The sequence below is a fragment of the Bactrocera latifrons genome, unplaced genomic scaffold (genome assembly GCF_001853355.1).
Source record: "Bactrocera latifrons isolate USDA-ARS-PBARC rearing strain unplaced genomic scaffold, ASM185335v1 scaffold_13, whole genome shotgun sequence".
Taxonomy (NCBI): domain Eukaryota; kingdom Metazoa; phylum Arthropoda; class Insecta; order Diptera; family Tephritidae; genus Bactrocera; species Bactrocera latifrons.
The window spans coordinates 1949866-1976133 of NW_017534741.1; the positions used below are offsets into that span (position 1 = coordinate 1949866).

The 26268-nt window shown below is 37.2% G+C and overlaps 7 protein-coding genes across 7 annotated transcripts; 3 read left to right on the top strand and 4 right to left on the bottom strand.

Annotated features, from left to right (window-relative positions):
- Positions 1–40: 40 nt before the first annotated feature.
- On the top strand, positions 41–2950 carry LOC108978978 (probable nucleoporin Nup54). Its single transcript, XM_018949509.1, has 7 exons — positions 41–309; positions 800–913; positions 967–1236; positions 1300–1669; positions 1735–2296; positions 2370–2489; positions 2563–2950. Exons 1-7 carry the CDS (start codon positions 255–257, stop codon positions 2782–2784), a joined length of 1713 nt encoding a protein of 570 aa, XP_018805054.1. The 5' UTR covers positions 41–254; the 3' UTR covers positions 2785–2950.
- A 555-nt stretch (positions 2951–3505) lies between these two features.
- Positions 3506–5234, top strand: LOC108979012. The gene is made up of 2 exons (XM_018949575.1): positions 3506–4270; positions 4331–5234. Exons 1-2 carry the CDS (start codon positions 4247–4249, stop codon positions 5132–5134), a joined length of 828 nt encoding a protein of 275 aa, XP_018805120.1. The 5' UTR covers positions 3506–4246; the 3' UTR covers positions 5135–5234.
- Positions 5235–6171: 937 nt separating this feature from the next.
- Positions 6172–7459, bottom strand: LOC108979011 (deoxyribose-phosphate aldolase). The gene is made up of 3 exons (XM_018949574.1): positions 7361–7459; positions 6700–7286; positions 6172–6639 (listed from the first exon to the last, which is right to left on the bottom strand). The coding sequence occupies exons 1-3, from the start codon at positions 7386–7388 to the stop codon at positions 6277–6279; spliced, it is 978 nt and encodes a 325-aa protein (XP_018805119.1). The 5' UTR covers positions 7389–7459; the 3' UTR covers positions 6172–6276.
- A 1813-nt stretch (positions 7460–9272) lies between these two features.
- On the bottom strand, positions 9273–11458 carry LOC108978928 (putative ATPase N2B). Its single transcript, XM_018949447.1, has 5 exons — positions 10835–11458; positions 10327–10760; positions 10051–10222; positions 9737–10000; positions 9273–9661 (listed from the first exon to the last, which is right to left on the bottom strand). The coding sequence occupies exons 1-5, from the start codon at positions 11237–11239 to the stop codon at positions 9539–9541; spliced, it is 1398 nt and encodes a 465-aa protein (XP_018804992.1). The 5' UTR covers positions 11240–11458; the 3' UTR covers positions 9273–9538.
- A 790-nt stretch (positions 11459–12248) lies between these two features.
- Positions 12249–14237, bottom strand: LOC108978909. The gene is made up of 3 exons (XM_018949423.1): positions 13226–14237; positions 12380–13171; positions 12249–12274 (listed from the first exon to the last, which is right to left on the bottom strand). Exons 1-3 carry the CDS (start codon positions 13737–13739, stop codon positions 12249–12251), a joined length of 1332 nt encoding a protein of 443 aa, XP_018804968.1. The 5' UTR covers positions 13740–14237.
- A 3067-nt stretch (positions 14238–17304) lies between these two features.
- Positions 17305–18565, top strand: LOC108978955 (MORN repeat-containing protein 5-like). The gene has a single exon (XM_018949479.1). The coding sequence runs from the start codon at positions 17380–17382 to the stop codon at positions 18280–18282; it is 903 nt and encodes a 300-aa protein (XP_018805024.1). The 5' UTR covers positions 17305–17379; the 3' UTR covers positions 18283–18565.
- Positions 18566–23056: 4491 nt separating this feature from the next.
- Positions 23057–24375, bottom strand: LOC108978939 (endocuticle structural glycoprotein ABD-4). The gene is made up of 2 exons (XM_018949460.1): positions 24186–24375; positions 23057–24028 (listed from the first exon to the last, which is right to left on the bottom strand). The coding sequence occupies exons 1-2, from the start codon at positions 24195–24197 to the stop codon at positions 23459–23461; spliced, it is 582 nt and encodes a 193-aa protein (XP_018805005.1). The 5' UTR covers positions 24198–24375; the 3' UTR covers positions 23057–23458.
- Positions 24376–26268: the final 1893 nt, after the last annotated feature.

The window sequence follows — 26268 nt, forward strand, 5'->3', positions numbered from 1 at the left end:
AACGTTGGCAATGCCATAAAAAGCCATTGCAATTGAATTTTTTTGTGGCGAAATTAATGACAGCTGCCAAATTTTGTCTATCGTTTGTCTACCGCCAACATTTTTTTGGACAAAAATAAACAATTAAGCATGGAATATTTGCTATAACTAAATTTTCGTTAATCATTTTGTAATTCCCGATAAAAAATTTATATATCCTGCATTGTAATTTTTATTTCAAATATAAACACATAAAATTTAAATATTGTGACGGAATGTCATTCTTCAGCGGAAACACTTCGTTGGGAGCTACAAGCACGCCGGCTAAACGTAAGTTTTTTAAGTACTAAACATAATATTGTGAAATTACATACAAAAATTCTGTTATTGCGGTCAAGCAGCTTTTCGCAGATGCTTTAGTTTCTGATCCTTTAATCTGGGTAGCAGCAAACGTTTCGCGTCATCCAAGCTTTTAATGCGCACATCTTTTATTGCGATCCTTAAAATAACTAACTTTTTTAGTTTTAGTTTATGAGCAAAATCAACTCATAATACCTCTTAGTGTGTATTATAAAACCCACATAAATAGCCAGCAATAGCAGTACTAGTAAAACAACAGCGAACATAGTTCATAAACTTGGTCGTATATAATTCGTTCAAAGCTTAATACTGCACTAAATGTGCTGTAAATGCTAGCTCTTTAATTTCAACTGATAAGAAGCTTGACGATAATGGCTGAAGTCTATTTCTATTCTATTTCGTAATCGTAGCTTGATCTATACATGCTTTGCCTTTTATTAAGTCAACTATTTCTTAACAGCTGGTTTATTTTCTACATTTGGTACTGGTTCCGCGACAGCAGCGCCAGCTTTCGGCAGCACTGCGACATCAACAACCGCTCCGACTTTTGGAGCATCACCTTTTGGTGCCACAGGTAATTTTCACTCATTTTATAAACAGATTAAAAATTGATAGTATTAAGCGTAGGGTTTGGAACTGCGGCTACTTCATCTACGCCATCACTTTTCGGCGGTACAGCAACTTCTACCAATGCGACCGGCTTTGGCGGTTTTGGCGCTGCCACATCTACAGCACCTTCTTTTGGTGGTTTCGGAACCACTGCTGCCACTAGTGCTCCCGGTTTCGGCGGATTTGGTGCAACATCGACAACTTCAACAGCGCCAGCTTTTGGAGGTTTTGGTACACAAACTAATGCTTTTGGAGGTTTCGGTACCGGTGGCAGTTCGTTTGGTTCAAGTAAAATTATATAATTAAATTATTACAGTTAATTTTAATTTGACTTTGTAACATTTTTTCTAGCATTCGGAAAACCTGCTGCTACAACTGTTACACCCGGATTTGGAGGTTTTAGTGGGGCCACTAATTTCATGTTAGGACAGCCGCAGCAGCAAGTTCCTCAACTGTCGCCAGATGAAGCTTTCGCTCAGTCCATTTTTAATGTATCCATTTACGGTGATGAGCGTGACACCATTATAGCAAAATGGAATTATTTACAAGCAATGTGGGGAACTGGGAAATCTTTTTATTCTCAAAATGCCGTACCTGTGGAAATTACTCCACAAAACTATCTCTGTCGTTTCAAAGCAATGGGTTATAGTCGACTGCCTGGAAAAGATAATAAAATGGGATTAGTCGCATTGAATTTTAACAAACCGCTGGCTGATGTTAAGTAAGAAAATCTACAAGCTGCATCCTGAGTTATTAACGTATGTTTTTGTACTCATATTTTTACAGGGCTCAACAACAGCAAATAGTCTCATCTTTAAATGGTGTTTTTGGCAATAAACCAAATCTTGCTATAAATATTGAATCTAGTAAAGAGCACGAAGAGAAAAAGTGTCAAATAGTGATATATGTTGAAGAACGTTCACAAATGTCGCCCAATGAAACTAAGCGTATACTTGCTACCGATGTTTCGAATTATCTGAATCAGGCGAACGTCAAAGCACAATTAGGAAATCTAGGTATTAGCGAGGTGCTAGCATTGGTGTTACCCGATGAGGATCAACTTAAGGAGTATCTAGAGAATCCACCAAAGGGAGTTGATCCACGTATGTGGCGACAAGCGAAATTAGATAATCCCGATGCAACGAAATTTATACCAGTACCAATGATTGGTTTCAATGATCTTAAATTGCGCACAAAGTGTCAAGAGAGTGAAACTGAAACACATGCACTGTATTTAAAGAAAGTGGAGAAGGACTTAGCTGAGTTGAAACAACGTCACGTTGCGGCCACAGCAAAGATAATGGAACACAAACGAAAGTTGGCAGAATTAAGTCACAACATATTGAAAGTAATATTAATTTTGTATTTTATTTCTTTTTTTTATATTTATTTTATGCTCTTTTTTTATATCTCATTTCCAGATTATTGTGAAACAAGAGTGTACACGCAAAATCGGATTGGCGTTGACGCCAGAGGAGGAAGCGCTACGAACTAAGTTGGAGAATATGCAAGCCTTAGTTTCAGCGCCAACACAATTCAAGGCATGTACATTGCTTTTACATTGGTATACTTTATATATAATAAATATTAATTTTTATAAATTCAATTCTAAAGGGACGTCTCAGCGAATTGTTATCACAGATGCGTATGCAACGTAATCAGTATGCGTTCACCGGTGGAAGTGAATATGCTATAGATAAAGATAGTGAGGAGGAAATGAAATCATTTTTAGCCATGCAGCAGAAAGCGATGGAGGTGCTGACCGATACCGTGACAAAGGACTTGAAATCATTAAAAATCATCATAGAAGGTATGCCAGAGTTGGTACGTGTTTAATAGTGCATAATGAAAAATAAACGATTTTTTACTAAATATGTTTGATGTAAGTAAAATTAAATCTGAAAAAGTTTGTTGAATTTTTCCGTTAATGAAATCGAAAACTTGTTATGCGGTAGAAAATGTTGAAATAGTAAGTAAAAAATGCGCAGCTTGATGAAATTCAGTCACGGTGGTAAAATTTATAAAGCATTTTATTATTTACTTCTGATGTTATTAGCAATTTTTTTCGCTTCATTCTTAATCAGAATTGTTTGTTAACGGCAACGAGTATCTACACTTATATTAATGTATATGTATACATGTAATCAAAAATATGAGTTATTTTTTTTAATTTAAATATTTCCTGCTTCAGCGCAGCTAACTCGTCTTGATTGTAATGATATTTGAAATAACTTTGAACTTGCATAGAGTCGCGAACAAGTTCAAAAATATTACACCAGCGTTGTCGATTGCAGGTGTGAGATGGAGTCAGACAGCTGATGTTTATTATGGCAAAAGAAAAACACAGCTTCGTGAGCATGTCAACGTACTCATGCGAACTGGTGTGAGGAAATTTTTTGAATAGCAATTTTTATACTGAAATTACTGACCACATTTTGTTGTAAATGATAACTGTTAAATCGGTTGCAGAGCTTATTTCTTGCTTTTGAGTGTGTGAAAAATCATACATATGTATGTACAACCTTTAGTCGCAACTTTAGCTATGCATGTCCATGTATATCCAATTAAGTGTGTACATATGCATGTAAACAATGTTGTATGACTTGTTTTTCTGCAACGACTACCGCCAGTTGAACAATTGCAGCTTTGATTCCAAACAATAAGGTCCAGTTTTCGCAAGCTTTTCCGTTGCTTGTTTTTGTCGTATTTGATGGCAAATTATGCTGGTGTTACATTAACATCATTACGATTACTTGAAAAATTAATTGATGTTGCCTGGGAGTATTTGGTGTACCAACTTTTTAAAATGAATAGTTTTTAGTGTATTTTTCTATGTTTGCAAGACAATCAGTCTCACAACGGTTATGTGATTCAAATTACACTTTGAAAACTGTTTAAAGCAAGCTATGAAATAAAACGACGGTGCCGAGCTCCACTTTAATATTGGTTGTTCGGCATGAGGCAACAGGAACGAGCTATTTACTAGATTTCCCAGTTTGTTTGCGAACGGGTTTGAAACGAAATTGAGTTACTCGCGCTGCAGACGACTTCCGAGCTTCCGTTTATGGTCTTATGGCTAACATTGGGAACACATATTCATAAATTCACACATGTGGCTAACTACCCCAATTGCTTTCTTTTCTGTTGTGAAGCTTTTCCTATGATATAAATGGCGTTGTACACCAACTGGAGGTTTATTTAACGCTTTGACGTCAACGTGCATTACTAGTTACCGAGAAAAAAAAATTACGACCGATATAATACTTAATTTCCTTTGAAAAGTACAAACGCGTTGGTAATGGCTAGAAGTGCGTTTTATGTTGTGAGTGTAACCTTCTTAGAATTATATGTGCACCAAGTGTATTTTTGAATTTCTATTTAGTTCTCATGGTTAGCGGTGGTTAGTATTGCCGCAGCAGCGCCTTCGAAAAATATTGGCCGAGCAAGGCAATCACAAGCAGGGAAAAGTATGCCTACAATTACACCCAAACATCCAGCGGAGGATTTGCTATTAATGCAACCACATTATATCACACTTGAAGATTTCGAGTCATTGCTAAGTCGTGCCGGTGAACTCTTTCGACCGAATGCGTATCTCGTAGATGATACCACAACAAAGTCGTCACATCACCAGCATGAAACAAAGCCTGACGTTACGCCTGCGAGCATGTCGGCACCCTATCAACAAATCCAATCGCCTGCAGTGCAGCCGTTTAACTTCTACATGCCACTCTTCGGGTATGAACATGGCAAATTGGATATGAAAAGTAAACAAATGGAGTATATTGTTCCACCACCTGCACCCAGTAAGGGGGCCGATCCGATTAATTACTACGCCACAAAACCGAAAAAGTTACCAAAAAAATTTAACGCGGGCACTAAACAAGTGAACCTAAAATGGTTAAACACCTTCGAAAAAGAAGCTCTAACCGATGCTAACGGTCAGTTGCCAAAAGCTGTGTACTTGGTCAATGATGAACGTAACCGTATTAATTTTGATGACTCTTTCTTTGGTGTTGACATGCAAGTTAAAATTCCGAATAACCAGCCTCACAAGGAAGACCACATCCACAGTGCGGGTGCAAGACCACAAGAAGAATTTCTTAACCAAGACGAAAATGGAGGTGAGGATGATTTGATAGCAGCCGCAGCGGGGCAGCTAGAACATACCGTTACACATGTCTAGTGTAAATATTGAGTCATAATTTATTGTTTACATTCTTTTCTTTGTATGTACATATGCATCCACACATACATATATATGCTGTAAATATAATATTATCTTATAGTGTTTGTGAAATCTTAAAGCAAATAAAGTCTGTAAAATAGGTAAACATGTGAGTTATACCTTTGAAGGAGGCACTCGATTTTCTACGCTAGAAGATATTTCATACCTCGTTATACACACATGTATGTGCATACTATCGGCCCGGTACGTGATTCGCTACGTACATATAAAGTGAAATAATAAAAAATTATTTTAACATCAAATTAATTTATTCAAACAAAAAAATATTTTATTAACTGCTATTAGTTGGAATCATTGGGACACGCGGTATCAAAAACTTCTCCCTTTGAATTAGGAGTTTAAATCACAGCTTCAATCAATTGTGGCAACAACATTTTCACTGCCAACAGCAACAGACTCAGGGTCAACAGACCATTATGCTAACGCTGCGTTGCATGAGGTTGTGCGCGTTTATCTGCAGTCTTTGATCGTCTTAGTAATGCCACTGCATTTGCATTACGCGTACGCCGGCCTATACATATTTGCTCGTCTAGCTCTGGTTATCTTTCCTTCATTGAAAAAAGAACAAATAAAATTAAAATAAATTTCATCTGTTACAAAATAATAAAACTGTGCTCACAACATGTTTTTTCAAAGAAGAAACACACATGCATACATGTATTTCACTTCAACTGTTATCAAAACTTACCATTGATTGACAATTAAATTGAAATAAAGCTTGTAAACGATGTGAAAAACTGACGACTCACTAAATAGCAACAATATAAACACAAATTACTTTTTATTATTTTTTATATATCATTTGTGTAATGTGAAAAATGAAGAACCGCTCTATCGATTTTGTCCAAACTTCACATAAACCATCTATTAAATAGTCCAAACAGAGATTTGGTTTGGATAGATGAGACCTTTCTTAAGTTATAAAATTGCAGCGGAAAGTGGCATTACTTTTTATAGATTTATATACAAATTAGTCGCGCATATTTTTAATAATTTTATTTCAATACAAAATTGCTCAATATCAAAATGTTTATTAATAGGAATGTTGGAATCACCCAGATACATATTGTGCATTATTTTCAATAAGAGGCAGCGTTGGCGTTTCTAGTACTTCCAATTTGCGGATTGTTGATATGCCCATTAATAGTTTCTACTATTTTATCTAATAAACCGGATGCACCAAAGCGGAAAAGATTGGGTTGCAACCAACGTGAACCCAAAGTTTCTTTTACGAGAGTTAGCCATGCAATTGCATCAGGTACAGTGCGTACACCACCGGCTGGTTTTAGACCAACTAGAATGCCTTTTCGCCGTTCGAATTCCTGTATAGCATATATCATAGCCAAACCCGCTGGTAGAGTGGCATTAACAGTTTCCTTACCGGTAGATGTTTTTATAAAATCAGCACCAGCTAGCATACAAACCATGGACGCCTTATAAACCTGTGTAAATAAATGTAAATTATTAATTACGTGGAGTAATATGATAGCAGTAGTGTTTACATTCTCCATGTTGCCAAGTTCACCAATAGCTAGTATGGTTTTCAGATGTGCTTTTTCGCCGCAAACCTTTCGCATTTCGCACACTTCACTGTAAACACTTCTCCAATCACCCACAAGTGCTAATTGACGATTGATTACGATGTCAATTTCGGTGGCTCCTGACTCAATAGCAAATTGAATTTCGTTTAAGCGAGAGTCCAAGCCATACTGCCCAGCTGGGAAACCTGTTGCCACGGAAGCTATTGGTATTTCATTGTATTTATTTAATTGCTTCAATTTGGCTGCTGCATCCGCGACACGAGCTGGATATACACATACTGCGGCAGTGTGTATATGCGGCAGAAGTGCCGGTTCAACACCAAGTTCTAACAAAACATGCTCTGGTATGGGAAATGCTGCACGCTGGCAAAGACTTCGCACATTCGCTGCCGTATCATCGCCTCCCAATGTTGTCGAGTCCGTTAAAGTTAATGCTTTTAATGCCCAAACTACCTGATTAAGACCAGTTACACTGCCACGTTTGGAAATTTCTACAGCGATTTGCTCCAACTGGCGATTAGAAATTGTACAATCCAGAAGAGAGTCATCTAAAGTTGTTATTTATTATTTTTATTTATTTATTTATTTTTAGAAATAATTTTCACCTAGACTTTGTACATACCGAAGGGTAAAATTTTATTAACTTTCATATTTAATTTTTTCTGATCTGATATAAACACGAATTGATAACAGTAGCTCGTGTAAGACAAGTGATAAACAATTCCTATTGGAATATGTGAAAAGTCAGCTGTCATTTGTGCATGCTACATTGGGTAATAAAGAGCCTCAGAGCATAGAATTTGTAATGGTATAAACAATACAAAATATTGTATGTCAATATTAAAAATCTTTGTAGGTTACAATAAAATAATTCTAATTTAATGTAATTGATAACTAAATTGATACTTAATAAGTATCTTAATAAGTTTTAATATTAAAATAAAAAGCAATTGATTAGGTTTTGCTAAAACATAAACAATTTTACAAAGTTTTCAATTCCAATTAACCATTTATAGCCGAGAACATAATATAGAGAGAGCAGAGGCAGAGAATGTATAAACAGAGAACGTAAAATTTACGCAAAGAACGTTTATCATAGAGAAGGTCCACGTTTCAAATATCGTAACTTTTCGAAGGGGTACTCGGCAGAGATGATCCAGTCTCACCACAGACAAATTATAAACGTGTTTCACCACGAAAATAGCAGAATTGAGCATTTTCAGTGTTAAATGAGAAAAATAATGCTAATTCCAATGTAAACAAATTTACGCCTAGCGATTCGTTTATTTTCTATGCGCAACCAGAGCAGAGAACTTAAAAGTTCTCTGATACAGCTTCGCCTACAAACCAGCGTATATATGTATGTTTGTGAGTGAACTTGTAGACGTATCGACGCAGATTTTTGCAAGCCGCGTAAAAATATTTTTTACATTTCTTGACAAATACAGTCAATCCCGGTTATGTGCAACAATCTAAGATACAGATTTTTGTGGTTTGTTAAAAATAATATGGCATATAGGCAAGTGCGGATACTTAAGCGAGTGGTACTTAAAACAATAATTTATATGTATTTCAAAAAACAAACTGTGAGATGCAGCAGGATATGGGCAGTTAAGATTTTCAGTTAAGTGGAGTACTATTTAACCGGGATTCACTGTACACACAAATCAGAGGAATACTAAGTATTTTCTTTATAACATTTCTTGACTTGAAAATCGACAAATAAACTATGWTGTCAATTTTATTCTAATATATTTGAATACTTATATTTGCGGGGTTGTCACTTTTTCCTTCTCATATAAATATCTGAAATTGTTCAATTTATGATTTTTAGTTTTTGCCATCGTCGCGAAAAGACGCTTGTAGGCAAAGGCATGCTCGGGCAGAGAACGTAAAGTAACTTGTGTCGAAAGTGGTTTTATACGGCGGTAAAGCGTGGCAAAGGAGTGGTTTCGGGTCAGTGGAATTGAAGTCATGGATTGGACAGCTCAATCCCCTGATCTCAATCCCATTGAAAACCTTTGGGCAGACGGTAAGAAAGCCGTATGAAATGACAAACCCATAACCCAAACCCCCAAAAAAAAAAACCCATAAACAACAATGAGTTGTGGACCGTATTGCAGCAAACATGGCAGAACATACCATTAAAAAGATGACAGAGTCTCGTAGATTCTACGAAGAGGTGTTGTATTGCTGTTATTAAAAATCATGGCCATGCTACCAAGTACCAAGTAGAACTTCCAAAAATCCTTCAGTTTAAAAAAAAAAGAAATTTATTACTTTACTACTATTTTACTGCTCCCATCAAATTTCATATATAAACACAACTTTGTGAATAAATATATCTTACACCCATTTAAATTAAAATATTTTTATTAATAAATTTATTGATGAATCGTGCAAAGGTGATATAATCGAGGATTTTTTAACTTTCAATCCACATATTTTTAACCGAATAAACAATTAAAAAAAATTAAAATTAGCCTAACAAATTAACTGCATTACAAGGTGGCATTTTTAAATAAAAAAATATATTTTATGCTCGATGTTTGTAAAACACTTATCGTATTGCTTTTATTACCTTCAACATTGGTATGATTTCCATGATTAGTATACACTGTCTAGTTTATAACTAGTTATTAAACATTTTACTGCATAATACTAATAATAAAATTTGCTTAACATAATAATAATTTAAGCCCTAAGATATCTTTGATAATACTCAAAGTATTTTATGTATATTTGTATATTTGTAAAACATTTTTCAAAAAGCATGTTCCGCGAGCTATAAACAAAACTTTTAACGGTGCTTAGCCCATTGTTCCCAATATTCCTTCTTTTGCATTTCAAATAAACGGGAAATTGTTCGGTCGAAAGCGAATGCTTCTTCGTCCCCAGTGAAATAGTTAGCCGCTGCTTCATTCTAAAATGTGTGCGAAAGATAAACATTTAATTGAAAACATTTAGTTGACAAATAGTAATAATAATAATTACGCACAGAACCATGTTTAATGTTTAAATCATCCATCAACGTTCGCTCAGAGTCCGCCAGTCCGGTGGGCTTGTCTGTGATGTCAAAAAGTCTATCAAGTGGCGTTTCGGCAGAGATAACCACCCTTACGCGATTATCGTAAAGCGTATCGATGAGTGTAATAAATCGTCGCATTTGAGATTTTATGAATAAATTCATTTTAGGCACATCTCGTATCAGCACTGTATGGAAAAGTTGTGCAATTTGTAGATAATCACTACCCGCCAGTGGCTAAAGTATATAAATGAAATAAGAGTTCAAATATTTTAAGCTTTACTTACACGATCACAAAGCTCTTCAAAAGTGCTGTCCAAAACACGGCCGCAAGTTTTCTGGAAAGTCAGATCTCGTCCAAAATGTGTTATGGTACGCGGACGCACAATATCGTTTTCCTGAGTACATAGAATTTTAAACATACGTTCCATTTCGGAGTTAGCATCTGTCTTTGACTTGCTGCAATACAAAATTATATAAAAAAAAAAAAATAAGTAAATGGCTTCAACGAAACTGAATCTTTTGAATAATAATTTCCAAACGCTTTATACATATGTACATACACGAAATAATTTGTATCACCCGATTGCGCAATGCGGCGGTAGTCAATGCCACTATTAAGTTCGCTAACTTTACAACGAAGTTGTAATATATCGATGAAGGGGAGAAAATTACTGCGTTGTAATCCATTTTTGTACAATTCTTGGGGATGACGATTACTTGTCGCCACCATAACAAGACCGTCGTTGAAAAGGTGCGTGAATAAGCGTTTTAGTATCATAGCGTCTGCTATATCAGTTACTTGGAATTCATCGAAACAAATAAGCCATGATTCAGATAATATTTGGTCTGCTACTGGCCGTGTTGGGTCATATGGTGTTGGATTTTCAGTGTTAAATGCCCTATCACTTGGACCTCGTTGCTGTTTAGTTGCGTGTATGCGTTTGTGTACGTCCGTCATGAATGAATTGAAATGGACTCTCTGCTTTTGTTGAATCTATTGTCGAAAATAACGAATGGTATATTAGCGCGCTGCAACATACAAATGAAATTAGGAAGATTCGAACATACATCTGTACAAGCATCAAAAAACATATCCATGAGTGTAGTTTTTCCGCCGCCAACACTTCCGAAAATATATAGTCCTTGTGGAACTTCGGAACCGACATTTAGCTCAACGCCATTTTTATTTTTGCCACCTTTAAATAGAGAACTAAAGAAACCTCCCCCGTCACCACCACTTTTACTAATTGGTTTATAATTCTGGACACTGTTGTAAAGTGCTTCCAAACGCTCCGTTGTTGTCTTTTGCTCCTTATCCGGTAACAATTCATTGTTGGCAACGCGTCTATCATAAATAGACAGGGGACTTATATATCGTACTTGTGAGTGGCATTGTGGCTGCTGTGCTAGCAACAATTGTTCACACTCAGTCCAAAGCTTTAAACGCGTATTCACGCATACCGTTTTCAACATGTTACACCCAAATTTAGTAATAGTTACGCGCCGCACGCAATGGTTAAAGTACAGTAAATTTAGTTAGCACCGAAAGTTAATTTGCTTAAGATTTTAAACGAAACTACTTTGTCATCTTTTCATTGTTATGTAAAAGTTTAGCCAACGTTTGCGTGCGTGTGACAAGTTCAAGTGCGAGGCCAAAAAAAATTCCAATCCATAGCCAAATTTGTGCCAAAAGTTGTGCCAGTTCAGCTGTTAATCAGCTGTTTTGCACCTACGTCGGGTAGGGTTGCTGTGCAGCATTTAGTGTTGGGGAAATAAAAAGTAAAATTATTTGAAAAGTACTTGGTACTAAAACATTTAAAAATTAAATACAATTTATTTGAACATTTTAAAATTGTTATATTATAGGATTCCTGATTTGAAGTGACAAGTATAGAAATATAGTATAGAAGTATAGAAATAAAAATATACATAACTCCATAAAATTTTCTTATTTTCTATATGATGTGTGGTTTTGCTGACTAACTCGATTTTGTGCACGGACTTTTTTAAAATATCTTTCTTTTAATTAAAAATAAAGAGTTTTGCCGATATTAATAAGGTGGATAAATATATATTTTTAATAAAAAAAAATCTGGAAGACAAAAATTTTTGCTAAAGATAAAAATAAGAAACTAAAAACTTGTATATTTGAATTTTCTTACAAATTTTCAGGTTACGTAAAAAAAGTGTTGATAAAAAGTTGTAGATCTTTTTATTAATTATAACTTTGCAATATAACTTTTATATGTTATTTATTTTAAGGGACTCGTAGTTTGGCGGGAAATCGACAGTTTTAGTTTTTAAGCTCCTTCCCGACACTTCCTATCAGTTCCCGACACATCCTATCATTGTTTGTTTATCTTTCTTTTTTAATGGCTTTCATCCGACTAGGACAGACCCAACAGGGGTTAACTAATTATAACATGAGATTAACAGGGACACAGAAACCTTTCTTTAAATCCAAATACATGTACAGAATGGCTTAAACCCTATCCTTGAAGTAGGAACCTAACAGATAATAGGATAACTTAGTCCATTTATAAAAAAAAATGCAGATATAGTTATTTCTTTTTCAAGAATACTTCAGTTTTATAAAATTAAATATTAACAAACTCGTTATCATTACAGAACTCCAATTCAACATATTTGACGCATTTATGGCTTCGTATTCTGTAAAATTCTCTACTTTTGCTATTGCGACTTTCGGCTTAGGGGTCCCCGTATGTCGTTTGTGTGTAGGTGGCAGCGGGAAGCAATATACCCGTTCCACTTCCAATACCTCTACTTGGTTTAACTGCTCAAGCACGGTAAGCGGTACACAAATGGTGGGGTTCTCGGCAGAGCTTTGTTTCTCATACGGTACACCCACTTTCGTTATGTTGAGCGAAATCTGCGGTAACAGCGCATTCGGTAGGCTTAAACCATTCAACGATTCTGTCATTTCATCTGATTTGGCAGCTGAAAGCCTATTACTTATAGTAGGTGTAGAGTTCTGCTTGCTGTTCTTTTCCACGGAAACAATGAAATCTGTTGGCCACACCTTACTAACATCTAATGCCAAATTTTCCGTTTCCGCTTTCGTTTCTACATCCGCGGCACTCTCATTTTCAATGCCGACATCCTGCGTGGTATCTTCGCTTTCTTCGTGTAATGTGGTTTTTTTGGGTTTGTGTGTGTATGCTGCAATTTCACCAAACGAATCATTTATCTGTTTCGCCATTTCCAGTAGACGCTGATCGGACATATTGACGCTGATGAATTCAGTGGGCACTGTGGCGGTGTGAGGTGCGCGGGTTCCCCCAATCCGTCTACTTCCATTTTTCATAAACAATATCACATCATTAGCGCCAGGTTGCACGTTCACGATCGGATGTTGAACAAAGAGTTCCTCGAATGCGTTGGGTGCTGTAAAATGATATAATAATAGTTTGGATGCAATTGGTGTTGTGTGCCACTTACGTTGTCCTTTATGATTGTGAACTGGTGTCGCAGGAGTAGTGACGCGTCTGGTGGGCGCTGGTGTTTCGTTAGGTCCCAATGGCCGTTCTGGCTTCCAAGTACCATAAACAATCGATTCCAGCAGTGGTTCCGCGAGGTTTTGTTCTTGTGTCGCCGTATCCATGCGATCTTGCAACACGGCAAGTGGCGGTGGCGCCAGCGGTTTTGGCGGTGGCATTGTATTGCGATAAGTTGGCGCGTTGGCAGCACCAACTATTGGTCTCCAGCCGCCGAAGGGACTACTAGGCGCCGGCGTCGCAAAGGGTAGTAGCATTGGTTTGAAGGGCGGCGCCTGTGGCCGGAAGCCTTTCGGCAAAGCTATAGCCATGTGCTCCGCGTCGACGTCCGTGGAACTGCTGTGCGCGCTCCTAGGTGCGTAATCCGCTGTGTTCGCTGCGTGTGCTTCGCCACAGTATGTGACGAACAAGAGGATGTGCAATATATAGCAATTTTTGTTTTTTAAAACTTCACACATATTATTTATTTTGTAAGCGTATGTGAAGAGGATATACTAAATGTTAAATGATATCAGTTTAGGACGTGTATTCTACAAAAGCAAACATGTATTTGGGTCTGCTTCTGTTTTCTGTTTATTGTTCACTGTGCCACTTTTTCTATTCAAATAACCTTCTGAACGTTAGCTTTTCTATTAGATCGCGCAATGCTTTTGTTTGGCGCGCCGCCTTTGTGTACACTTTTTTTATCTTGTTTGGTGTTGTTGTTCTCTTCTAACGGCTGTCAACGTACGGGCATGCGTGCTTCATGCTTGGTTGTAACACTTTGAACGTAGAAGCGTCATAATTGACCATCAGTGATCATAAATAACAAATCGCTATGTTTCGCACAATCTACCTGCAACAACAAAACCGATGTGTATGTGTAAATATTACATGTATACAGGTGTGAGTTTTAATGTTGTATATTCTCCGCCCGATTCTTTGGAGTTCTCCGCGTATGTTGTGTGGACCGTACCGTTTCGCTTATGCCGAACAACTGAGGCGCGTCCATAATTTGGCCCAGCATCGATGCCGGCGGTGCTCTGCTCGTCTCTTTATTGTGCTTCTAAGTCGCGTTATTGAATTCTTGAGCGCATAAATGCTTTTGTTATAACAATGTTTTTACTACACATTGAATTGTTCAGCAGCACGAAGAGGTTTCGCTGTGGTTTTTTTCACTTTTCACAATTTCTAATTCAGAATTTCTTTTATATTGGGTGTATATGTTGGACTCAGGCGCATGATTTGTATGAATACGTTGTGAGAAAAAATTACCCGGAAATTGTAAATAAAACACAAAATATTAAATTATTCATAAATATTTATTTCCTCAGCTTTAAAGTAATCCCCACCAGATGTAATACACTTATGCCAACGATTTTTCCAGTCTCCGAAACTCTTTTCATAAGCTACTTTTGAGATTCCCTTCAGCTTCTTCAGCGAATCTTCTTCAATCAATCTCTTCGATTGATGAAAACGAGTTCCATTCCGATGATTGTTGACTTGTTTGACTGTCAAACTCATAAACCTTTGTCTTATTGGCAGTTATAATGCTATCCATGATGTGGGATCGGAATTCGCACAATCAAGTATGCCCAAGAACGCGTTTCATACACAAAACATCCACCAAAATCATTTGAAAGGACTCGCGAGAGATGTCGAACTCTCTTGTCATCTCTCTAACACTTTTCTGACAATTTTCGAGCACCATATCCTTTTTAAATATTTTCATTAGTGGAAGAGATTGAAGGTCGTACAGAACGAGGCATGTCTTCAACAATCTCTTGGTTGTCTTTGAATGCTTTTGTACCACTTGTGTTTTAATAATACTGAAGCAGCGTAAGCCTTTTCCAAAATTTGTAACGATTTTGCATACGAAATTTCGTTACAAAGATAAAATTTGAGACAATTTTGGCGTAGTAATTAAGAACAGTCCTTCCAACATAAAATTTTAGTTGCATTTTTTGAAATACTTAATTACAATTTCCGGGTGCTTTTTTGTCACAATTTATGAACGTGGTTGAATTCGTCATAGCTATAGCTCAAGTGGCCTTTGTGACATACATTAAAGGTAAAAATATGATTAAGAACTTAAGTGCGAAGTTTTGTATTATTTGTTAGCGAAAAGCGGTCAAGTTGTTCGATTTGGTGTTTATTTATAATGCCATCAGCCAAAAGAAGAAGTATACTTAAATGCTTGTCACCTCACCAGTTTTCTTTATATTATTTTGACGATTGAAGCATATTATTCCAGTCATATGTAATATAATTGCACAGAATTGATCTTATGATTATTTTTCTATTTGATTTCTTTCTTTGCCCTCTCAGATCTCTATTCCTTTCTAGGCAACTAATGATTTTTTAAGAGAAACATTGACAATGGTATTATTCAAAATATTGCTCAACAGAAGCTATAACATATTTTAGACAATCTGTGGATTTCATTCCAGGAAACTGCGTCGGCTTGGCGGCCAAAATGAATCAAGCCGTTGATATCATATTCTAATATAAAGTTTAATTGTAGTAGTTTGTAGTCGAGCAAAGTTATGGTGGAAAATTAGTGCCTCGTGTCTGATCGCAAATTTCGGGCTTTGATGAGTTGTTGTCTGTAATCTTCCTCAGTAATGGTTTTGTCCAGTTTTAGAAGCTTATAATACAGCGCGCCGGTCCCACTAAATACGACGGCAGCACGTGAACTCCCATCACTTCACATAGTGATCGGTCAGGTATCCAAAAACATACAGCTTCAAATGATAGCAGAAGGGTGTGGCAGAAGTAACAATTGATGAAAGAATTAAGTGGTGTAATTCTTCTCCAAAGGGACAGCAGTATTAAAAGGGTAAAGAAGTTCAAGGTTATCCTTAGAAACAAGACTGAATGGAATCACTCCACTATCGAGCTAATGCTTAGGGATATTAAAATTAAGTGGTACACCGCCGGCTCGAAAACGTTGGATGGAATTGAAGCAGTAGTTGCAGGACCACATACAAAGTTTTCCAAGCATTTTTGTAGATAGAAACGCAACTATCGCTAATCCATACATAGCGACATTCAAGCGGCACTTAAAATAATCTACGACAGGTAGTCTGAAACTCCATAACATCTGCGAATTGACTGAATAGCAGTCTGCAGACGCAGGATAAAGACCCTGGGATCTATGCTTCCTAATAGGGCTCACATCGTCTCACTAGCATACAGCAGTACATTGGACTTTCTCAAAATATTTTGGGGCTAGGTGAGTCTTTGGGATTTAAGGACACAATATACCCAAGTCGCGTTGCAATTCGCGTCTATTTATCTTATCTTATCCTCACCTATGATTTTTGTCTATATAGTTGCCATAATCTATTCTTTATCACCGGATTATGCGAGAAGGTTCCTTAAGTTTGCAGCAATCTTTATCTAGTGAGACCGCCCATGATGTTTTCAGTCTATTAAGCCAAAATCATCACACAGCAAACTTTTTCCAAATCGTGGCGAAATAGCAATTCAGTGTCTGGACTTTGGAGAAGAGGTCCCGACATATATCACACAAGGATCGAGAATTACCAAAATTGTTTTACCTTACTTACAGGAAGAGGTCTTTTAATAGCTACTTATATACTTAACCGTTTAAATGACTACTGGATCTTTTTTAAAAAATTCAGGAGGCGCCCTATGAGTAGGATTCTCTATTTTTAATCTCGAAATATATATTAAAATTAAATCATTCATCGTAAATACTACATAACAGATTTTTTGGGAAGGCATTGAAAGGTTTATGTGGGTCGAACATTAAGCAAGTTCGCACATTTCGAGAATTTAAAGAGTTTAAATTTTTTCGAGATGTCAAATAAATTATGAGGTCACGAAAGACGGAGGTCGTAATTTCGTAATTGAGTCCATATGAATACTAACAAAGAGTAATCTTCAAGAGCGATGGGATAACAACTAAATTAAAACTTTTATTTCTAACATGTCACATGAATCTCTCCACATGAAAGCATAATAAAGCTATAATTTATTCAATCAACATTTTTGTAGAATTGTCAAAAGAATCAAAATCTTATAAATTAAGAAGAAAACAATTCTGACTTATACTTTTTTATATTTTTGGGTTTTCTATATTTTGCTTCGGAAATGCAAAAGGGTCTTACATTCATTACGGGCAGTCAATTTCTTGGTAGTTACAACAATGCGATACATTGTATGGAGGGATATGGAAAGTATATGTATCCAGATGGCAGCCAATATAGAGGAAACTTTAAAAAAGGGAAATTTCATGGCATCGGCGAGATTACTTTGACGAAGCCATTCAATTTTAAATTTGTTGGCGAATTTGAGGCTGGTAAATTGATAGAGTTGCACGAAATGACATATCACGATGGACTGCACTTAAATGCCAAATTTAATGGGAAAAAATTAAATTTCGACGAATGGAAATACTGCACAGAGGAAGATCGACGCACCTCTTGGGAAATTATCAACGGTTTGGGACCAAGCGGACAACATACGATTATGACTAATCTCGAACCGGGCACATATGATGTCGGTGGTGGTATATACAAAGAGAACACCGGTTGGGTAGTACGAATTCCGCCACCATTCTTCTCGGTGAAATTTTTATCATGTAATAAAGAAAGAGAATGGATACAAAGGAATTGTCGCAAAGGCCCCTGGGACAGAGATGTTAATTATCCACCGGTAGAACCCATACCAGGAATTGGCAAACAAATAATCAATGCCAATATCAAAGAACTGCATATACTACATAGTTGTGCTTGTGATTCAAGGTACGAACATAAAATTCGTGCCGAGAAAACGTCGGATTGCGATGAAAGTGCACCCACAGACTTTCCGACATCGAAGTCCAGTAGTCTATCGAGTTTTTGTGATGAATTGATAAAGATCGATCTACGCGAAATGTGCTACAATGAGGAACGAACACTGAAGTATGCTTTACCGGACAGAAGGTCGAAAATCTATTTCTCATTGCCCAATAAATTTTTCACCTCTCCACCTAATGATTTTACAAATGCTTAAATAAATAATTTGTTCACATTTTAAAAATTATCAAAATCCATGAAAGCTCCATTTCTCTAAAGATCTCTCTTGACTTTATAAATTTTCGAAGGGTAGTAAATATTAGCAAGTACTTATATTATTTGTACTTATATGTATGGATGAGTAATGCAACAAAAACTGAATGTTCAGACGTAATGGCAGAATAATAGCTCATGTCAATTGTATATATTTTTTGTATCGATAACTTATACGCTCCACAATAAAAACCATAATTTAAAGGAGTTCTCCATTTCATATAAAATTTGTTTAAATTTATTTATGAATTGAATACTTTTAATGAATTAATGAAGTTATATACCAATCTATTACATACCTACTAGGGTGGTACGATAAATACTTAGCCTCACCGTCCGATGATGCAATTATTGCAAAAGATCGATGTTGATTTGGTTTCAACATGGTCGCACTTTGAAGTTTGATGAGTTACGTCTAGGTGCCTCGAAAACTCCAAGTACGGAGTTAACCGTAACAAAAATCCACTATCTTTTATTGGCACATTGTCGATTGAATGTGCAAGATGTTAAAATACCGCATGGATCATACGCTGCACAAAATGTTGGTGTCACGGTTTCATCGAACGGTCAGGAAGCGCAACCGTTAGACCATTTCACAGCAGTGTTCATGGTCGTCAATGGAGCCAGCATCCAGTGAGGTTAATTGAAAAAGTGGACTTCCTTCGGCAAACGTGCTCCGATGAAAGCCAGGATTGTCTTCGGCCGGAAATATGATAGCTATCGGATAACAGCAAAATGGTTCTGATAAGTTGTTTTCGAGGTCATCCAACGGTAGGCCCAGGAAACGTGCTGTTTCGACGGTGACGGACCATAAGAAAAGGGGTGTTAGATATGCAAGATTAGCTAGGCATGGAAATAAGTACTTCGAATTATGCGGGAACATATGTTCCTGCTACGGTATCCAGAATGAAGCTGCGTAAGGGTTACTCTCGATTCTTACGGCAACTCGAGATCTTCGTCTGCAATGTGTGGTGGTTTGACTCCAAGTTCATCATTCACTGCGAGGGAGTCGATAAAGGTGTTCTTGGCTGCACTGGGAATTACAGTCAGTGCGTGTCTGAAGTTAGTTGCGTCCGAAGTCTGGTCGGGGTATAGTGCTATGTCCTCGACGTAGTTGAGTAAGGACCTCTTGATGCATCTAGGAGGGGGACACGCTACAAGAAAATGACTGCAAGGATGATTTTTACGAAAACACCCCAGCAGAAACTGTTTGGAGAGGAGTTCATTATGTTCCTTATATGGGAGTATGTGGACTACACCTCGATTGGAGACATCAATAGTCCGGAGTGTTGTGTTCTGACATGTCTGTAGCTTCCTCGTCTGCTTTTCACTACCGGCCAGCCGATTGCTTTGTATGTTGCCAGCAATGGAAAAAAGACACCACAAAGTACCACCATAAAGTTTTTACCTCGAAAAAATGTGAATGATTGTCGACTCCTCAGGTAGTTCTGTCCTCAAGTAACGTTTTGTGGTTGACTGTATCAAAGGCTTTGACAAGTTCTTGGTTGAAACCATGGACTATCTGAGGATTTATGTACGTCGCTACTTGCTGTCGAGAGTAACAAGACTTCAAGTGTCTTCACTACTGGGCAAATATATTTTTCCGACGGGTTAGGAAAGTATCGCTGTGTAAACTATATCGAGCTTAAAGGAAAAAAATGCCGCTTTTTTTAATTTTCGATTTTCGTTTGTAGGCTAAGTACTTATCGCACCGCATTCGTATGTCTTATGTTGAATAGAGTATGCCAATGCGATTTGTGCGATTTATCTGAGCATTATGCAATGTACAGTTACATTAGTGGAGTGCGCGAATAAGCATATTGTATATAAGTCGGCCTTAGCATCGAGTTAGCTTCTTGTTTTCTTTTTTGCTACATATCTTTTGTGTTTCCATGCTTTGAAACTTGTTTGGAATTACAAGCAATGATGAGTATTGTCATAAAGCTCAATGCTTCGGTTTGATGCTTGGCAGCTATGGTCTTTGAATATTCATTTTAAAAACTGAACTAGTTTATGTTAGCAAATATTTCTAGAGAATCTATTGTACGTTTATATTATGATAAGGATGTATATATGTCAATTGATTCAGGATTGCCGTGAAATAAGACGTGTGATGAGCTTAACTAAAAATTGCACTATGATCTTGAACCTCACTCTTGTATAATGGATTACATTAACACACGTAATATTAAATATTTCTTAGGGTTACCATATTCCCCGATTTGTAGGGGAATTCCCTGATTTTAACCCTCGGCACAGATTCCCTGATTTTGGTAAAAAATCCCGGATTTTCGTGAAAAATGCACTGATTTCATCCTGGCGTGAAAAAATAGTTAGTGAGGTACATACGAGAACCTAGAAATTATTCCATCTGAATTCCGGAAAGGATTAGCTAAAACCTTGCCAGCCGACTGGAGAGTTTTCCGGAGCGGAACTCAGGATCGATGATAGATCAGTTTCTATTTTTTATAACAAATTGGCGCAGAAATTTTTCTTTATAATAACATCATAAATAACTTCAGAGAAGGGATGAACTGATTATATTTACCATTGTCATTATTCTAAAGTATACTAGAGAATATGTTTCTAGACAGTTTTCTTCAAATAGCTAAGTTCAATAGCATAAAGAAAATTATCATATGTCGTAGGTACATGGTGCTAGGATAATTCCTGGACTGATTTCACTCATTAAAAAGTTACAGTCCGATTAAGAACATTTTTAGATAGACGGTGCCCCTCGATGCCACTATTTAACAAGGTTCTACAAGGCTATATATTTTTTTGGAAATTACGCTATATATTTTGTAGTAAAAGCATACGACGAATGTTAATATTGTCTTATGCGGGAAGTAGACGAAGTCGGAGTCCGATTTCTCCCATTTTGAAACTGCAATAACGGGTTATCCTTTAGATCTACTTTCTTCAATAGCCCTTTTTGACAGATCACTCGTGAGTCGTGTCAAGCTGTCATGTTACTTTTGTAGAGTATTGTGTGGCAACAACGTTTATAAATCGTTCAACTCTATTACGGAAATTCACGTTCTGTAAAGAATGTGTCTTGATCGCTTCGCTCAATTTATGGTCAACATAATCGGCCTACTGAGCATACTAATCGCAACACCATTATCCATCTTGAGACCCAGCATTCATTATTGGATTATATTCGACCGAATAGACCATGCCCAGCACAAAGTAAAGAAAATATATGTATGTAGTGGCCGTAGCTAAGATTGTGCACGAAGACCGTGGAGAGTCGACTCGGCGCCGTTCGCAGCTACTCGGCGCATTTCTGGCTCAATGGGTATGTAAACACACAAAATTTCCGTATTTGGGTCGAAGAGCAATATGAAGAGATTCAAGAGCTGCCATTTTGTCCTGTTTGGTGTGGTTTCTTCAAAAATGATACCGGTGAGAAAGTAACCGTCAAGGACGACCATTATCGCGCAATGATAACTGACTCTTTGGTGCCTGAAATTGAAACTCGTGACCTCGGCGACATTTGGTTTCAATAAGACGGCGCCACTTCCCACACATTCCATCACTTAATGGATTTATTGAGAGAACCCTTCGGTGATCAGATAATTTCAAGTTTTTGGGCCGGTCGATTGGCTACTACCAAGATCGTGTGATATCACTCCGTTCGACTTTTTCCTGATGGAATAAGTAAAGTCTAAAGTCTATGCGAACAATCCAGTCGAAATGTCCGAACGAGTCATCGAAAAATGGACCATCTGCCAGAATGCCTACCTCGGCAACTTTTTCAATCTGCTGCTGGAGAAAATAATTCGAGCTGCAGAACTTAATCGAGAAGGTACCATCTTCTATAAGAGTGTACAGCTGCTTTTCGAGATAAAAGTTCTGCGAAAGAATTATGGTCCTTTGCGCGTTGGCCACGGCGAAAATCGCATTCGCAGTCCAGCGAATTAAAAGACAGCGGCTATGCTGGTTAGGTCATGTCGTCCGAATGGACGAAAACACTGCAACTCTGGAAGTATTCGACGCAGTATCCGCCAGGGGAAGCAGATGGAGAGGAAGACCTCCACTTCGTTGGAAAGTCCTGGCTTCGCTAAAGATCTCCAATTGGCGCAACCTTGCGAAAAGAAGAAACGCACGGTTGTTAACTCGGCCATAACCGCGTAAGCTTTTTCTACGCCAGTAAAGAAGAAGAATCAAAAGAGAAGTAAATAAATTGTTTGACTACTTATACCCTGTTTACTAAAATAGGGTGGTTGTTCAAAAACTTATATTTTCTATTCAGAAACCCTTAAAACTAATCTCAAAATCGCAAAATGATAGTTCGGAAATAATAAATGAATGACGAATATGTTGACTTAATTAAGTGTATGTGTTACTATCATTATATTTAAAATATATTGGGATTTTTTCTGTAGAACTGGCCTCAGGAAGAAATTTAGGATTTGTCATTGGCTAAAACTGATGGACAACAACATTTGTGGTCATTAATAAGTAAAGATTGTTATAAGATTTATATTGAAATATGGGCGTCAACTTTTTTCAAAAACCGATAAATTATATAAATGGCAACATCCTTGGTAAAGTATTTTTTATGAATAAAATCAAAGGTGAAGTCCTATAAAGAGATTTTTATAAAAATTCATCAAAACCCAGCGATCACACAATAAAAAATAATTTCGATTCCTTTATTTTGGAGAAGAAGTTTGCTAGTATTTTTAGACAATTGAAACAAAATTTGTATGTATCTTTTGTAAACAATTTTCACTTTTATTTATATAGACTATTCTTCATTATTTTTTAGTTATTTAGGTACAAGTAAGATGAGTACATGGATCATACATTATAATACATGTACGATTTTTCATAAAGTAAAATTAAATTTTATATTCAAAAACGTATAATTTTTTGCAAATCGCACAATAACGAATATTTTCAACTTCCAAATTCTTACGATTTTACTTGATGTATTCAAAATTTCATATTCCAATTTTTTTAAGTTAATGCCACCGATCTACTCGCAGCAAATCACAGTCTTTGTTCTTTATAAAAGCGCCACAACCGCTTACCAATTTCGTTATAAATTTAAATATCTTAAAATCGATTTTAGCTCACACAGTACAACAATAAATTTCCGATTGGCACACTTAAGCATTTTCCAATGGTCCTATGTATTGACCATTCTTATTGGCTAAACGGCGCTCTTCCAGTTTTCTGGCAAAATCAGGATCGCTCTTAGCACGCTGCTCCAGACGCTCTTGTTGCAATTTTATGCCTGCATAGATTTGATCCAAACCCTTTTGTATTTCATCCGGTATGGCAGGTGGTGTGGGTATGTGATCGCCTGTCGCACGGAAACCATTCTCATCGGCAGTATATTGTACGTTGACGACATCACCCTCGGGCGATTGGTAAGAGTATTGACCATGTTGCACCAGCACGCCATTGGGATTGGTCTCTGAGAAATCCTTCAGGAAACCGGTCTCTTCATGCACAATATTATTACCGGTTTCGTATTCGGTCTTATAGCTGCCATCTTCACTCTGTTCTTTATTGTATTTGAGTATCGGTATCCAAGTGGTGCTTTCGCGATGATGATCCCGATGATCGGAAGCCTTTTCGTCGCGCGGTATGTTATTTTGATTCGGGTGACCGTGATGGTGTTGCGACTGACAGGATGTGACTGCAAGGAATAGGCCGATGGCGCACACCAACAACTAAAGTCAAGATTGTAGTAGATGCGTACGAGCGAGGATTAAACAAAGAAAAAATAAATGAAAAATTAAAATTATTGTTACAAATCGTCGAAAACAAGATTATTTGAATGTAAAATATTTGAAATTATTTTTTCGTGTTTGTTTTTAAACGACTTACAAATGTGTTCATTTTCTAAGCAGAAAGGAAGTCTATAAAACAGGAAGAGGATGTAAATTTCGTTCCTCACTTAACGAATTTTCTGAGTTTCTATAAAATTTCTTGTTAGTAACCGCGTTCACAACACCTAAGCTGCGCGTATGTTGTCAAAACGTGGATTTCCGAAATTTTCGAGTGAGTGAAAGCGGGTTTGAAAAAAGACTGCGCACCAGCGGTCCCTATTTAAGCTATTTATAGCAGCGTGATTGAGACTCCTAAAGTCGAGCGCATACACCAACACACGTGTAGCGACACTCATACATCGACCGGTAGCGCACACACCTGCAATTCGGTGTGCAGCGCGTTGGCTGAGCTTTTAGCTTTTCAGCATTGAATGCCTCGTCTGCCCGCCTTTTTTGTGAGTTTCTTTGAGTATGCGATTTTGGCGCGCATCGGCTGTGCAGTCACACTCACACACACACATACATATGCACATTGGCTTGGCTTGTAATTTTTTTGCTGCAGTTTTATTCATTGGCGCTTGGCTTTGTTTGCTGGTCGGTCGACTGCAATTCAGCGTTGTCGCGGTGCTGCAACGGCCAAATGAAGTCTGCAATTTGTAATTGTTGTTTGGCCGTCGCATCCATTTTTAAGCGCAAAGCGATAGTTGTCGATGGATTTAGGGGCTGACTGCAAAATATATAAGTATTGTTTTATGGTAACACAAAATTTTATTTGAACTTTTTTTTTTTTAATAACGATACACAAAATTAAGATCTGGGCCTTTTCTGTTTCCCGATTCGAATATAAATTCTATTTGAAATTCGGATCTCTCTTTGAATTATGAGAAGTTGTACCACCCTGTTTCAGAATAAATGCCATACTTAAATTTTTCGTCTTTTGCTTTCTACAACTCAAAAGCTGACGAATGTTTTATTCGATAAATCGAAAATCGAGTTACATAATACAAAAAGTCCGAATTCCTAATAACTACAAACTACCCAAGACCCCAAGGATATCGAGAACGTTTTCATAACTTTACTTCACATATGAATGTATGGGTGTTATAGGTGATAGCCGCTGAAGTATGTCAATATCGTCGTATACAAGGTGTGTTACAAAGTAAACAGGACTTTTTGAATCTAGCGCCCCTGGTGGCGCCATCTATGCGACGACTGATGCGTTAGAATCTGCTATCCTTATCGAATGTCCAGTGAGAATTCCAGACATTTCATTGATTGCGTCAGTATGTTTGTGTTATCGGTGCGAAAATGAGCTCGAACAAGGAGCCAACATTAAATTTCGTTTTAAAATTGGTAAAACTTTTACCGAAACGTTTCAATTGATGAAACAAGTTTATGGCGATGATTGGCTATCCCATAACAGAGTGCATGAGTGGTTTCAACGTTTTCAAAGTGATCGTGAGGACATAAATGACGATCAACATGTGTTCCAATCAAAATCCGTGATCACCAGAAATTCCATCGAAACTGTACGTGAATTCATCAAAAATCAGCCGAAATCATCATAGAAATTCATGGAAATGGAATAGAACATCTCCAAAACATCGATTTTTTGCATTTTGACCGAAAATTTGAGCTTACGAATGGCGTATGCATGGTTTGTTCCGCACAAATTGACTGACGACCAAAAATTGCTCAGAATCCAACATACGAAAGACGATTATTTGACCAAAAGTCACATTTTAACCATTAACCACTCCCCGTATTCACCTGATATGGTACGGTCGGACTTATTCCTTATAAAAATGCATTTGCCCATGAAAGGAAAGCGTTATGCAAGCGTTATGCTAACGTTTTTCTCGAAAACTAGCAACGTCAACTTATCAGTTACTGTTATCGTCCACGCCTCTACACCATATAACAGGACGGGAACAATGAGAAACTTTTCGAGTTTGGTTTTTGTTCCTAGAGAGAGAATCTGTCGGAAGTAGCACCTGTTGGTAAGACCAGTTCTGGATTTCGAGGCCGACGTTGTTGTTGCTTTCTCGGTTCAACTCTGCAGCTCAAATTATTTTATCCAGTAGTATATTGAAGAGGGAATCGTGTTATCTGAAACCTCGTTTATTATCCAACATTTTTGG

What these genes read in the sequence shown, in the direction of transcription:
- LOC108978978 (XM_018949509.1), top strand. Translation starts at nt 255, where the DNA reads ATGTCATTCTTCAGCGGAAACACTTCGTTGGGAGCTACAAGCACGCCG. An exon ending in TAAGTCACAACATATTGAAA is followed by an intron (nt 2,297 to 2,369) that starts GTAATATTAATT and finishes TCTCATTTCCAG; the next exon opens with ATTATTGTGAAACAAGAGTG. An exon ending in CAGCGCCAACACAATTCAAG is followed by an intron (nt 2,490 to 2,562) that starts GCATGTACATTG and finishes TCAATTCTAAAG; the next exon opens with GGACGTCTCAGCGAATTGTT.
- LOC108979012 (XM_018949575.1), top strand. Translation starts at nt 4,247, where the DNA reads ATGGCTAGAAGTGCGTTTTATGTT. An exon ending in CTAGAAGTGCGTTTTATGTT is followed by an intron (nt 4,271 to 4,330) that starts GTGAGTGTAACC and finishes ATTTCTATTTAG; the next exon opens with TTCTCATGGTTAGCGGTGGT.
- LOC108979011 (XM_018949574.1), bottom strand. Translation starts at nt 7,388, where the DNA reads ATGAAAGTTAATAAAATTTTACCCTTCG. An exon ending in TAATAAAATTTTACCCTTCG is followed by an intron (nt 7,287 to 7,360) that starts GTATGTACAAAG and finishes TAACAACTTTAG; the next exon opens with ATGACTCTCTTCTGGATTGT. An exon ending in AACTTGGCAACATGGAGAAT is followed by an intron (nt 6,640 to 6,699) that starts GTAAACACTACT and finishes TTATTTACACAG; the next exon opens with GTTTATAAGGCGTCCATGGT.
- LOC108978928 (XM_018949447.1), bottom strand. Translation starts at nt 11,239, where the DNA reads ATGTTGAAAACGGTATGCGTGAATACGCGTTTAAAGCTTTGGACTGAG. An exon ending in TTGAAGAGCTTTGTGATCGT is followed by an intron (nt 10,001 to 10,050) that starts GTAAGTAAAGCT and finishes TATATACTTTAG; the next exon opens with CCACTGGCGGGTAGTGATTA. An exon ending in TAAACATTAAACATGGTTCT is followed by an intron (nt 9,662 to 9,736) that starts GTGCGTAATTAT and finishes CACACATTTTAG; the next exon opens with AATGAAGCAGCGGCTAACTA.
- LOC108978909 (XM_018949423.1), bottom strand. Translation starts at nt 13,739, where the DNA reads ATGTGTGAAGTTTTAAAAAACAAAAATTGCTATATATTGCACATCCTC. An exon ending in TCACAATCATAAAGGACAAC is followed by an intron (nt 13,172 to 13,225) that starts GTAAGTGGCACA and finishes ATCATTTTACAG; the next exon opens with CACCCAACGCATTCGAGGAA. An exon ending in GAGTTCTGTAATGATAACGA is followed by an intron (nt 12,275 to 12,379) that starts GTTTGTTAATAT and finishes ATTATCTGTTAG; the next exon opens with GTTCCTACTTCAAGGATAGG.
- LOC108978955 (XM_018949479.1), top strand. Translation starts at nt 17,380, where the DNA reads ATGCAAAAGGGTCTTACATTCATTACGGGCAGTCAATTTCTTGGTAGT.